Genomic DNA, 15,207 nt, shown 5'->3' on the forward strand with positions numbered 1-15,207 from the left:
GGTTAATTACAATAATAGGCTCCTGATTAATCACAAGTTTAAAATGGTAGCAGGCTACTAGCTTATATTTTTTGGAAGATGAAACAAATACATGTGTGGTCTTGCAAAACAGAAAAACATGACAAAATGGAAAGAGAAATCACTTCTTTAATATAACATCTTAGTTTTGATAGTTGAAACAATTCAGTTGCATGGTACCAAATGTGTAAGTCGCTGATGTAATTATCAGCTATGCTTTCAGGAAACGTATTCTTACTCTTTTTATTTTTTATTTTGCTTTTGAATGCATTTTTGAAGAAAAGTGAACACGTCAGTTGCATCATTTATGTGAAAGATGCAAGTGTTTTTAGTGCAAGTTAATACTTTACGTAAAAAATCTTATTTTCAACAATCCACACTATTCTAAGTTATTTTATGACATGCATTTTGAGAAACATAAGTTAAATTAAAAAAAATGCTTTTAATAGAATACATTTGTATCCTTGCAAAGAAGTCCCATAAAGGTAGTGAAAAACACTAAAAGAACAATTTAGTTACCAGCAATTTGATCAAAATAAGAAAACAGGTTACACTGTATTTTTATCGTACTTCCTCAGAGAAAACTCTTTCACATCACAAAATAAAAGGTTGAAGCTCCTCAGTCAGTATAATACGATTAATCACAAGGGTTAACACGTTAACTTTGATGGCACTAATCCTGATATGATATTTCCACCATATCACCCATCCATGAACACATGCATTATCGAGAAATCGTTAAGTGGTGCCAGCCCGACAGACCACTGGGCAGTTCCTCTATTGTCACAGGTATTTGGTAGATCTAATAGCTACTGACATACATGTGAGGCACGCTAACAGGAGGGAGCCACTGGTATACCCCATTCCCAGCTTTCTCACAGACACACAGTGCCTCTCCTCCTTCACCCTCTCTATTTAAACACATAAACTCAGTCTCTAATTGCTCCCACTGGACGACTCTGAGGCTGCTGATCAGCCTGCAGTCATGTGTCTCCAGATGGTGTCATCCTGCCAGGCAGATGACAATGTATTTCAGCTCCAGCTGAAAACACCAACAACTTCACCCCATTCCTTCACACGACGAGTCACAGAACTCCGTAAACATAAACTGACAAAACCAAGGTAAACCTAAGTTTCTGTTGACAGCAAGACAATCACAACGGCGTTTCATAGCTTTCCACTAATTTAGTGGGCAGCGTGTTTAGTTTAATGTGGCTTAGGTAATATTTCCTAGATGACGGATTCAAGGAGCTACTGAAAGATCAGCTCTTTTCTATAAATAAATGTCTGGTCAATGTTCTGCTTAAGTGCACGTCTCCATACTGAAGCACTCAAAAGCTCTGTGGTGTTAAGGAATATTTTTGGCATATGGCCACTCAAAGCATTTCTATATGGAGATAAAATGTGCCTCTGTGGCAATATCAATAAGTCAGCCTTTTGAGTACTTATCAATCATACTTAAGACCACACAATGAAAATTATACACAACAAATAGCAGAAACTGTGGATAGCTGGCGGTGGGGAGCCCAAACGGACACGGTAGTGCTGTGACCCTGATTCCGGCTCAGCATTACTCACAGTGTCCTTATGCTGTCCCTGAAAGCATGGGTGTCCTACCTGCTCACCAGGCTCAGGAAGGCTAGGATTAGGGACCCAACACGCATGACAAAGTAAGCCTGGATCCACCCCATTAAATTGTAAGCACCAATATTTCAAAATGCCAGAACACTGCTGCTTTTGAAAATACCGTCAACATACCATACACCGTAGTATCACCAGCCCCTGAGCCTGTTCTTGTCACGCTTGCTAGGGCCCCCAACCCTTAACTGCTATGAATTCACTGTGGCCACTAGGGCCACAAACCTTTTTTTGATAATAATCATGTGATTAGACACTCAATCAATTAATTGGACCAAAACAAAGGGTTTAAAGAAAAGTATAAAGTATTTTAAGTCACAAAAGTAACAAACCTTTAGAGATTTCGTATGCTGTATAAAATAAAGTGGCTTAGAAACAAAGACCTGCTATCTGTTCTGTATTTATCTTGCAACTGATTGCACTTTATACCATTATAGCATAGTATATGGTATTTTGACAGTATTTTCAAAACCAACACTATTCCGGTATGTTGAAATCTTGATGATGAAATTTGCACTTGGGGGGGGGGGAACAGTGGCAGTCCAGACTATTTTTGTTGTCAAGATTTCAAAATACTGCAGTATACCATACCATATTAGTGTAACACTGCCCAGGCTTAGTAATAACTTTAAAACTGTTCATAAAAGTTGACCCATTTCAGTACACTGCTTACATTTGTGCTTGTTGCAGTACATCTGCCCTCTGTTGGTCCTGGGGAATGCTACTGTAGTATGTATCCCCCAACCCTAACCGTCTGCGTCCATGGATAACTGTGCACTTCAGTCCGTGTGCACAATGGACTGTAACAGCAAGTGGAACATTTAAGTATTAACCAAGTTTAACACACCAATGTTAATGTTGCTAGGTGGTAGGGATGTTAACCGATGACCGTTTGACCGGTGGTTGACCGTATCAACGTTAACCGGTCAAAGTTGTCGGTAGTCGGTTAAAAAAAAAGTGATATCTAAATTAGGCTATTATAGACAGTGGACTATACGCTACTACAGTTAGCCATCTCATTCCTCATCTTTTTGTGTTAAGTGAACAAATTATCCCTCACACTCAATTTTTCATAACTCGCCTGTTTGTACTTAATAAACCAATAAAAACATTTGGCGCGAGGTCACAGCGTTTGGGTTCGCGCGCTCACAAGGTTTGCGAAAAGTAAAGGCAACAGGCTAAAACACTCGAGGTTAGAGCCAGGGCAGACGACAGGATGAAGCGTGCAAAGAAAAGTAGTGTGTGGGACCATTTCTACCTCAACTAAAGCGGCGTCTCTTCGGAGCTGTCATTTTCTTAAATGAGCCGTGGCAATGTTTCAAATGAGCTTCTAACCTAGACAAACGCCTTTATTTTCAAAGCGATCACCTTGTACCCAAACCATTTGAAACTAAGGAGCCATTTGTCCTACGATTACATACAACAAGCTCTTCGGCGCCGCGTTTGCGGGACTCATGTTTCGCGCTGTAGGGGATTTTAAAAAAGTGACGTGAGTGGCAGTGTGTGTGTGTGTGCGGGAGGCAGAGCGGCAGAGAGATGCGACAGAGTTGCGAAATTGCAGAAATGGCTGTTATTTCAAATAGCGTACCATATTTTAAACTAATCGGTTAACCGGTTTCAACCGGCTACTGAGGCTCGGTGGTCGGTCAAGAAATTTTTTAGTTTTCGCCATCCCTACTAGGTGGTGATGCCATTTACACAGCAAATTGCAAAAAAGCAACCAATCGATGACAAAATTCGTTGTTAACTATTTTTATTACCAGTTATTCTCACCATTATTGATTAGTTGTGGCAGCCCGGGCAGCGACCCTCACACTCTCAAACAGTCACACGCACCTCATCTAACTTTATTCAGGAACACATTCTAAGAGCAAATTCTACCAGGACCAGCTTAATTTCAATCTCCTTTGTATCTTCCCTCCCTCTTTCACTCCTCCGCTCCATTTACTGTCAACACACTTTGTGGTTTGTTTTATCCTGTTTTATCCTGCACATTTAGGAAGGAGAAATGTCTTTGTCAGACCTGACTGTGTTTTACGCGCTAATGTCTGGGCATGCCCTTGCTATGCGTGTCAGAGAGTATCTGTGTTGGAGCAAGAATGCCCACAAATATGCACTTGCATTTTCACAGAAGACAGAGCGGGTATCGGAGGCACCTCAGCACTTGAACATCAATGCAAACTACACAAGCACATAGAACAACGTGCGTTCTTCTGCTCTGATTTGCTATGAAGCCCTGAAATCTAGGGAACATGAGAAACCCACAGAGCCGCTCAACCGCGGTGCTCTGACACAGCCAAAGGCACATCAGGAAAACCTAGAACCCTTTACTGTTTCACTCAAGACTGGAACTGAGAACTTCACTGAGGGGGAAAAAACATTTTAAAACTATTGTTGCTTTTGGAAAATGTAAATTGTGACATAAAGAGTAACATATTTCCTTAGCTTTTCTGCGCAGTTATAAAAGGGGGGATTTTTATCAATTTGTACATGGCTAATTTCCCCAAGATGGTTTCCCCCTTTAACTGACAAAGCTAGAAATCTCTAGCTGTTCCCTGTGAAACTCACACTAAGTGGGCAGTTTATCAGGCACACCTGATAATGGCTAATAGCCTCCTATTCCACCAGCCAATCAGGCAGCTATGGCTGTAACTCAATATGTGCAGCATGCAGACCGGCTCAGGAGTCTCACTTACTGATCGACTGAGTATAAGAAAGGCCAAGACACCTGATCTAAGCAGATTTAAACATGGTGTGATTGTTGGTGCCAGACATGGTGGTTCCAGCATCTCAGAAAGAGCCACCCTCCAGGGAGTTTTATGTAGGGGTTCCCAACCTTTTGATGTTTGCTGACTGGTAATACAGCCGGGGGGGGGGTGCAGTGGATCGATCGGCATTTAAATAAATGTAACTGTTTCCATTTGTTTTTTTCAGATGCAAATAGAATGAGCAAATGTCAGGGGTTATATAAAATTAGAAAAAATATATATTTTTGGACCGGGTTTGGCAACCCCTACACTACAGTGCCTAGAGTTCACAGAGAATGTACAGTGCTGCTATGATGAACAAAACATCCAGTGCACCAGTGCAAAAATAACGGCCCAGCACAACCCTGGGATGCAGAAGAGCTTCTCTGATTCTGCTTCTTTGATTCTGGAGGCAAAATTGGATCCTACCTTTTACTAGCTAGGTGTACCTTAAAAAATCAGTCATTGAGTCACCTAATCTTTTTACATAAGGCCGGCAAACTGAAAAGTTGATGTAACCTATATGCATAAAGCATAGAGAGACCGCGCAGTAGGCAAAAGATATACATGTGTCCTGTAGGATCTAAGCTCAGAGCTGAGTCACTGGTGCTGTCTGTGGCAGCAGGGCACCAGAAGGCAAGAGAGCAGAGAGCAGGAATCTGGCGAAGGGGCGCTGCTCTTCAAGCCTGTCAGAGATAAGTACAAACCAAACCAAGGTAACAGGGAGCACCATCCTCACGTTAGCAACTAAACCCCACGAATGCAGATTGAACAGCCTTTCTGTAGATTAAGAAGTACCTTTTACACTATACAGTACTTACAATACTTACAATACATGTGTGTGCGTGCGTGTGTGTAGAGAGAGACTGAGATAGAGATAGAATCTGCTTTCACTAATCATACCAGCATTACACAGAACATTTCGCATTAAATGCCATGTTATTCACAGAAGGATCATGTTAATTCAGAACAATTCATTTAAAAACCGTGGCATATCAGTACAAGGCCTATGAAAGGTTCCATTCTCAGCATTGTGCGTTTGCTTTCATTCTCGATAGACAGTCGGGTGAGATAGCTGTCTGTAAATAGTCGCTGACCATAAAAGGTAGCTCACAATGCATGTAAAACTAGGAATGGAAGGGCTTCCAATGTCAACAGCTCAAAAGTACATTGGAAGGCAACAAAGTGTCCAAAACTATAACTGTGTCTCTGCTAGATAAATGTTTATTTCATGCCCATGATGTGGCACAAAAAGTTAAAAAAAAAAAAAGAAAAAAACTAAATCCTCACTCACAAAGATTGCCATGAACAGCAAAACTAACATACAGTTCAGTTAATCACGCAACTAAACTCAAACCTAGAGGTGATGTGTGGCTCTGTGGGTAAGGCCTTTGTGCCTATGATCAGAGAGTCATTGGTTCAAATCCCACCGCTTTCATAGTAATATCATCTTTAAGTTCATGAGTGGAAAAACCATATCCCCAATTGCTCCAGAGACACTGTCTAAATACCAGCATTGACCGGATGATAGTGTTGTAGTCAAGACCGTCTAAACCGAGACCAAGACATTGCCGAGACCGGAGGGTATCAAGACCAAGACACTGACGAGACTTGAGGGTACCAAGACCAAGACACACTAAGGCGAGACCAAGACCGAAAACAGACTAGCGCTAGAATCAACATCACATTACTCAGATCAACTGTAGAGAAAAAAGGCATTGCTGTAAAGTGTCATTATATTCAATTATATTGTCCATATGTCTCTCATTTAAAATCTCCCAGATTTGTCATAGTTACGAGGCCTGATTGAAAATAATATTCTCAGCAATCCTCTCCTGTAACCATTTTATCAGACGTCGTCAAGGGAAAGAGATGGGATGTACCAGAAAGATGTTCATATTAAGTCTCTTATACCAGGGACAGAGGCCTCGCATAAGCTATGAATACGGCTATGTAATGATCCTTTGCTTTGAATTGAAGAGAATGAGCCTCCAGATTGACTTGCACCTCCATGACCGTGCTTTCTAATCAATGTAAAATACCTAATTTATTTGAATTATAACTATGCTATAGACTTTGCGGACATTTCATTGCCGACTAAGACCAAGATCGGTCTCGAGAACTACAGCACTACCAGATGAAAGTGTAAAAATTGACCCAAAATGCTTCAGCTTGTCATTTCTCTGTCAGGTCATTCCATGTCAAACCATCACACTTTTGGACCTCATCGTCACGGATTTTAACTAAACTTGGCATGCTAAGTTTCGTCAAAGTCCGTGACGATGAGGTCCAAAAGTGTGATGGTTTGACATGGAATGCCCCAGTCCTGATGTCACATTTAAATAATTTTTAAGAAAACAAAGGATATTTCTACAGCTGTCATGATTATTTGATTAAAATTTGCCTTCTTGATTACTCAGCAATTTGGCAAAAGGAAGACGGCACATGAAGGTCCAAATAAAGAGCGAGAGCCACAGTTGTGTGGAAGCATTTCATATTGAAAGTGCAAGGAAATGCAGACATAGAGAAGGCTTTCAGGTTTTGCAAGGATAGCCATTAATAACTAAGCTGTGTGCCCTTCAGCCTCTTAGAGATGCCAAATCTGGCTTTGTCATTACTCTGCTTTAATCTGTTAAAAGTAAAATTTACTTTCTACAGTCCCAGTATCAAAATAATCACCCACATCATCCTGTATGATATGGTACATGACAACTATACATTGAATTTTCATAAACATATTGTGTGAATTGAGTAAGGCTGAACAATACTAGAAAAAGTACACAGCAATATTTGATTTTTTTTTACGATAATATTGCAATGTTGATAAAACAAACAAAATGGTTTTTTTTCCATTAAAATTCAAAATTAACTATACAGACAAACAAAACTTTTGTTGTACCAACAGATACTAGGCAGAGCCAACAAATCACTTGCTTTTACTCAATATCGTCTCTAAGGAATCCAAAATTCTTCCATACAGAAGAAGACGAATTATTGTTCACTTTTCTCATCCTCACTCAGTTTAAATTTCTCACAAAGGCATCACAAAGGCTGGCTATAAGTGAGTCAATCAGCAAGGACAAGAATGATTATGATTGACTCAGAGAGCACAGGCAGAGCTCATGCTAATACAGTGGAAATATATTTTAGACAGATTTACTACATTAATGGAACCATCAGTAAAACTGCTTGCTTAATTTTCCTGTGACAGAATAAAAATTAAACTCATTGATGGTCTCAACCCAGCTGACTCCCGCAGTCCTTGTGAAGTGAGAATTGCATTTCCGTAACATGCAACGTCGATATTAACATGACACATGGTCTGTGCCTAGCACAGAGAGCGGCACAGTGGATAACGCTGCCACTCTGTGTGTGTGTGTGCTGTTTGCATGTTCTCTCCAGTGTGTTTCCACCAGATCCTCCAGATTTCTCCCACAGCTCACTGGTTCCTGCCTTGCGGCAATTGCATTATATCATGTATAAATTAGGGTCGAGAATCAAATTTAAAAACTAACTAGTTAATCACACAGTTTTCCATGACTGATCATGATTAATCACAGCTAACATTAAAACTTACAATCATAAATATTTACACATTGAATCCCTAAATTAACAAGTGGAGGAGTATTTGAGTCATTGTCACAAGTTCAGTACTGTAACATATCAACATGACATATCACTTTTTAAAATTAGTTTGAAATCAGACTCAAATTATACAGCTTTATTGAACTATAATTGTTGATTTATAATTATTAATTATTGTACTGTATTAAAAAATATTTCTGTGTAATAACTACAACATTAGCAAAGGTAGGTATGGTCTCTCACTGAAGAGCAATGTAACAAACCTCAAGCTAACACAGGGGTGGCCAATCTTATCCGCAAAGGGCTGGTGTGTTTGCAGGTTTTTGGGATAACCTTTAGGTCAGCTGTTCAAACCCAGGTGTGAGGACTCCTCAGGCAATCAGTCCTCTAATTAGTAATATAATTAGGGAGTTGCAGTAAAAAGCCGCTCACACACCAGCCCTTTGCGGATAAGATTGGCCACCCCTGAGCTAACCTCTCATTTCAAACTTAATATCAATTTGCAAACCTGGCATCCCTGCCTGACTGCTCACATTTTGCATTTTTCACTATTTGTGAATAGAATGCAGTTCACCTGAGTGTAGGGATGCACAGTTCTGCGTAAAATGTGAATCATGTGAATTTTTTATTTATTTATTTTTTTAATCAAGATCATATTTTTCTTTCATGATTCTTAAGCAAAATATGTATCTTTATTATTTTCATTATTATTATTTAGCATCACATTTGCATTCTCTATGAAAATGCAACAAACAATACATAGATAGACAATACATCGATTAACATAATAATATTACCAGCTGATATATCAGTATTACAGTTAGCAGCACACCAGCTAAAGACACATGAACTGAAATGCTTTAGTACTTTTAAAACTATGTATGTTTCTTACTTTTACTTGAGTAGTATTTTATTGGATACCTTTTACTTCAGTGAAATTTTGGTGTGGAATCTATACTTTTACTTAAGTATGTACTTCCACCACTGGTCACATAGCTGGTCTCTAATTGGCTGTTAGCAGCAGAAAGGTCAACACTGAACTTTGAGCACAGCATCAAAACGGAAAATCTGAGCAGAACGCATCATTCAAGGTGAGCCAATGCTCAGCCTCCCTTTGACAATAATGGAAGGCTCCGTCTTCTTGATGCTTATCATGTGAAAGGCACCTAAACTCTCGCAATGTTTACAACCAGGACTCTGTTAAAAATCTTTGCTCATACTATTCTCCCATTTGGGTATTCAATCAAAAAAATACATATTATGATTACTCAATTAATCGTCAAATTAATATATATATATATATATATTTTTTAATCAATGCCAATATTTCAACCATTTAACCAAAAACTGGTACATTTCAGCCTCAATATTCTCATAGAACCCTACAAAATACTCACTAAACTAGATACCAAAATAAAGCATGAAAAACAATGTTTTTTCCAAGAGATTCATAGCGAAATCCCACAGTGAAAGGTGGAAACCTGACATTAAAATGAAAGTGAGGTCCCCACTCATCTGGTTGGGGATGCCCCAAGAGCCCTATCGCAAAAACTGTCAAAGATAATAACTTGGAATTTTTGTGTTTTTATTTGGATTCCAAATTAAACAACAAATATTTTCTTGTATGTTGCTGTATCTTTGAAACAGTAAGATGAAGATCACCATATTGGAGTACAAGAATACAAAATGACGCCACTGTATATACATAAACATACATAAACACCGCAGTCTTCTCACAGTCACATGAAACCACTTCCTGACAGGCACAAAAACAGAGATTCATAAACAGAGAGATCATTTGATTGGCATTTGAGGCATTCAGATGAAAACGCAGGCAGACACACGCATACACTAGTTCTTAATTCCTTATGCACAAACATTCCTGTCTACAGGCATACAGGCAAAGCAGAGGCTTCAGCCCTGACCTGCCACCACGGAGCGGCTAGGAGACACTCCCTGCCTGCACTCCCAGTAGCGACAGCTTATCATTCTGCCCCAGACAGCTACATGCATGGGCACGCAAGCAGACTGCGCTCAGAAGGAAAGGACAGACTGAGCCTCTGTCGTAATTCTCCAGAGAGAAACACTTCTCACCCAGGCCTTCAGGCCTTAATGCCCATCAGACTTGTCCAGCAGCATGCATCGGATTGAAGTCACCACAACTCAGTTTGTATTTATCAATGAGCGTTCATGCCAGTCTAATTTTAGTTTGGAAAACACCCCCACAGCCCAATGAGATACACGCCTAAGCGATGCAAAAGAAGTCTGTCACCATGACTTTGTATTACTATGTCGCCCAAACCAAATAAAAAAATACACAAAAGGCAACAAAAAAACGTAGCTCTTGAGAGGCAATGATATGGAGAGATAATAAGACTACAGAAATGTCAGTGAGTGTCAGGCGTTCACCAGGAGGTAGAGCTCAGCGAGTGTCAGGCATTCACCAGGAGGTAGCGCTCAGCGAGTGTCAGGCGTTCACCAGGAGGTAGAGCTCAGCGAGTGTCAGGCGTTCACCAGGAGGTAGCGCTCAGCGAGTGTCAGGCGTTCACCAGGAGGTAGCGCTCAGCGAGTGTCAGGCGTTCACCAGGAGGTAGCGCTCAGCGAGTGTCAGACGTTCACCAGGAGGTAGAGCTCAGCGAATGTCAGGCGTTCACCAGGAGGTAGAGCTCAGCGAGTGTCAGGCGTTCACCAGGAGGTAGAGCTCAGCAAGTGTCAGGCATTCACCAGGAGGTAGCGCTCAGCGAGTGTCAGGCGTTCACCAGGAGGTAGAGCTAAGCGAGTGTCAGGCGTTCACCAGGAGGTAGAGCTAAGCATGCGCCAGAACAGAAGCCGAAAACTCTCTGCACTGTGAAACCTACACACCAGATTTGGCAAATTCAACAGTAAAAAAGTTATTCCCTGTTGTATTACTTCCGCACTAAATTCCAACTAGACTCTTACTCCAGTGTGTCACAATTTTCATCAACAACAACAGCCTGGGAGTTTCAGCAGCTGATTCTAAACCGTGTTTGGGTGAAAAGTATTTACATGGGTTTAGTAAAGCTTTCAAACAACTAAGAATAACCACTCTGGTTTAATATGCCACTGTAAACACTCCAGGCTGGAGAACAGCTGATCCGTAGAGACTGTAGAGAGAATGTATGCAACCTCAGTCACGACCTTCTGAGCATATTGTTGAATCCTAGATGTTCACTAACATGCTGGCTCCACCTTTTCCAAGCTGACTGTGAAATCCAAATCCATTAGAGTATGTTTGTCACATCATCTGTTTCACAGAAGTCAGTAAAAAGCACAATGTCAAATACGCGTCTTCGCTGATTATGACAGATCAATTCCACATCTGACACTCAGTACACCCCGAAAAATTCTCATGACATTTTTATAAAACAGTTTGGCAATTGGCTCTACAGCCTTAGGAAGCCTGAACTCCCCAGCTAACTGACTTTACGAGATCTGATCCAATACTAGTTGCCAACTAAATGTCAATCAAAAAGTACAACAACACACATGCAGACACATAGGAATACCATATAATGGTATACATACTCAAGGACAACAGAATTCTTACAACTCTAATATTGACACTACAGAAATCACCTGCTTCTCCAGAGTTTTTGTTCCAGTCAGAGCAGACAGGTGCCTAATCTTTTGCCATCACATGGTAACTCCTTCAATGTGAATTTCCACTTCATTATTCTAGCAATGAAGAAAATACAGCACCACCCATGTAGCATCACTTATGGTGCAGGATCTGTCCTAATCTGTTGAATTTTGGCCTAGTTACTCTTCTTGCAAAATTGGGCTAATAAAGGAAGTAGAGACCTGAGGGCCTGTACATGAAAGTGCTGACAGACTTACAGCCAGGCCGACATCCAGCTGCTTTTCAAGTCGGCGGCTTAAGTGTCATACCACCCATATACAGGTATACAGTGACATGAAATACAGTGCTGTTTCTAGACCATTTCAACTGGGGGTCCAGACTGGGGTCAGTTGTTCTGTTAGGGGGGCAGATGCATGTGACCACAATGTCCTCCAAGTATTACTTATGTTAAACTGCCAGCATTAACAATCAAAAGACAACTTTGAAAACCGATGTTATTTATGCAATGCTATGCATCCCCATTTTGCAATTGTTACAAATATGTAACTCACTCTGATATTTTGTTTAGACTGTCTTGCTTCCACAAGTTAGATTTTTTTCCTGGTGCTAACTTCGCTTTTCACCAGCAAAAGCAACACGACCACCCGGCGCAGCCGTGTTAAGAGTCCATCAAGAAAATGTGCTTACGTTAGTGTTTTGCCTGTTGTGTGCCAGCACACAAAAATTTAGTCCACGTATATGAATGGAAATAATGATTATAGTAATAATAATAATACATTTATATCAGACCCAAGTAGCATAGGTATTTAGGGGGGGCATGCCTGTTGTCACAGGGGCACTGGCCCCATCCGCCTTGCCTGCCCCCCCCGAACTGCCCCTGATGAAATACTGTTCCCCCAGGATCACGGCATAACACACAAACAGAAAGTGACAAGGGAGGGGGGGGGGGGGGGGGTTCCACAATGCTCAAATTGCAAAACCCAGGACAGGGTGAATCAGGGGGGGTGGTGGACACAAGGGTTAATATACATAGTGCAATGTGTATGTAAACAGCAGCATAAACCAGTGAAATTCATACCCACCCATCCATCCATTTTGTGTACCCACTTGTCCTATACAGGGTCACAGGGGTGCAGAGCCAATCCCGGAAACTATGGGCACAAGGCAGGGAATAACCCACAACAGTGTGCCAACCCATCACAGGGCACACTCACACCCCATCTACACCTACGGACAATTTGGCAATAGTGCTCGCCGCTGAGCAACTATGCCTCCCCCCTGAAAGAGATAACTTTTAAATAAATAAACAGTTTTAAAAAGGCCTACCCACTGTGATACAAAATGATGGCTTCACATTACAGAGAAAGTGACAGAAAGGCACCTTTGGGTTGACAGTATACAGGCATGTTAGATGTAACGGCGTACAGGGAATCACCCAGAATCAGGGTCACCAAAAGTACCATAAGAACTGAGGTAATAACCAAAGACCATTTAAATCAGCATCCCAGTAAGTGAATATGGAATCAGGGACACTGCTAGAGATTTTCGGCTCCATGAAATCATATCATACTGGGCCCTCAACCCGGAGCAATCGTATTATGTTTCTAAACATTGGAACATAATAGGATTGGTGTGGGTTGGGTTTGGGACAGCGCAAAAAAAATACATATGTGACAGCTCGTTATGGTCTAATTCCACATTCCATAGTCTTTTTCTGTACCGTTCGAAAATTTACAGGTGCAATCGGGCAGACGATCGTGTTTCTCCACGCACATTTGCAAACATTTCCATGCAAAGACCTGCACGACTCTTGGCTGCCTGTCACGATGTTAAGTGGCGTATAAAGTGCTCAGAAAGAGTAAAGCTGTAAAGGAAAGTGTTTTATTTTAGAGGCTCCTACCTTGGCACACAGCTTGGAGAAGATCGGTCAACCTCCCAAGTAGCAAAGAGGTTCATCTGCACCGGGCGGCTCGATGAGATGGTTACCGGTTTGGAGGGCTGCATGTGCGGAGACGGAGCACCTCCAGTTCGCGGGAGTCCTCCCCTCTCCGACATACTTGGAGGTAAGACACTTCAAACGGAGTGTCTCTGATCTAGCAACGACGCCAGTCGAAAACGCGATATATCCCCAAAATCGGCAGACCGATACTGACATTCAGGAGCGCCGGTCGGCCCCCTTTTCCAACGGGAAAAGCTGCTGTTTTCTTTCGCTTCCCGAGTGCCCGCTGCTCACAAAGCCCCTGGAGCAACCCTGCTTTTCCGACTTGGTCTGAAATGTTTATCGAAGCAGGAAGCGGAAATTTCTGCGCTGGGCTGTACAGCGACTGACGAGCTGCGCCTCTCATGAAAGGCAGAGAAAGAGAGAGACAGACGCTTAAAGAGCGAAAGAAAGAAAGCAAGGCAGTCAGGCGATGGGGGAGGGGCACCGCAACAAATATAATAATAATAACAATAATAATAATAAAAACAATAATGGTCCATAAGGACTTCGTCCTTTGGACCCTTAATAATAATAATCGTTATTATTGTCGCTATTGTTATAGCTGCAGTAACTTTTATTACTTTTATATTAATGGATATAGTTGTATTGACGTAAACTCACATGGTTGATTACAACTGATGGCACGCATGTATTTTAATAATATTTTCCCCTTAGGTGTAACGCGGTGAAAAGCCATCTGTTTTCACGTTCTAGCTTAATTTTCGGTCCAATATTGGAGCAAAACGATAGGGTGTAAGTGTGGACACTTCGAGATAAGATTCATGGGCGACAAAAAATCAGAAAGCAACCATGCAGCTGCCAAATAACAGCTAGCGTATATCATGTATAGTACATTGAATGGTAATTCAGTTTCTGTGCAAAAAAAGTGCAAAAATGCATGTTAAAATGACAAACGAAAGTTGAACAAATGGAACAACATTCAGGTTCAAGCAATCTGATCACCAGTCAGTTATGAACCTAAATTTAAAAACGTTTATTGCCATATTCATATTTTGTCAGCATACGTGAAGTTTGGTGGCATTGCTGGGTATATTTACATTTATGGTTGCTCCATTACATATTTAACATAATTTGGATATTATTATGTATGATAAGGGCTCTATTTCAATGCAATTTTCAAAACGAAAAGATTCTTTTTTTTACAGTGTAGAATTTGAGACAGGTCAGCTCAATACTTGGCAGAACCATGTAGACCCTTCCCTTTTAAATTAATAATTCAAAATCTTATTAGTTATACGATCTGTGAAAAGGTGCTCAAATAGATACGGATAGAAAAGAAGGCAATGAGTTACATATCCAGCAATCAGACAACCTGAGTCATTTTCCTCATCACCATAAAAATCAGACATAGCCTTAGGACCAGCCTTTTTATCGCCAAGAAGTCTAATTTCAGAGATTGATCTCACCTTCATCGCGTCACACGACCTTGGGGACAATGCGTTTTTACTGCCAGTTTTACACGTTAACGTATCTGACCCAGAGAGAGACACACACACACACACACACACACACACACACACACACAGAGCCGTGATAGAAATTTAAAGAACATATTATAATTGTTAAGGATTCAACTCGACTAGTCGGATTTATGGTAGATAATCCGGTACCAACCA

The 15,207-nt window shown here is 41.0% G+C and overlaps 1 protein-coding gene across 2 annotated transcripts in view; it reads right to left on the reverse strand.

The window, feature by feature from the left end:
- LOC111851629 (phosphofurin acidic cluster sorting protein 1) overlaps window positions 1-13,963 on the reverse strand; it is a 52,083-nt gene extending 38,120 nt beyond the window's left edge. Inside the window, exon 1 of one of the 2 annotated variants that reach the window (XM_023826700.2) lies at window positions 13,490-13,963. In XM_023826700.2, coding sequence (XP_023682468.2) covers window positions 13,490-13,644 — 155 coding nt within the window. In that variant the 5' untranslated portion in view covers window positions 13,645-13,963. The remainder of the gene's footprint in view (window positions 1-13,489) is intronic. The other variant, XM_023826699.2, reaches the window with a different exon arrangement.
- Window positions 13,964-15,207: the final 1,244 nt, after the last annotated feature.

This window comes from Paramormyrops kingsleyae, chromosome 10 (assembly GCF_048594095.1).
Source record: "Paramormyrops kingsleyae isolate MSU_618 chromosome 10, PKINGS_0.4, whole genome shotgun sequence".
Taxonomy (NCBI): domain Eukaryota; kingdom Metazoa; phylum Chordata; class Actinopteri; order Osteoglossiformes; family Mormyridae; genus Paramormyrops; species Paramormyrops kingsleyae.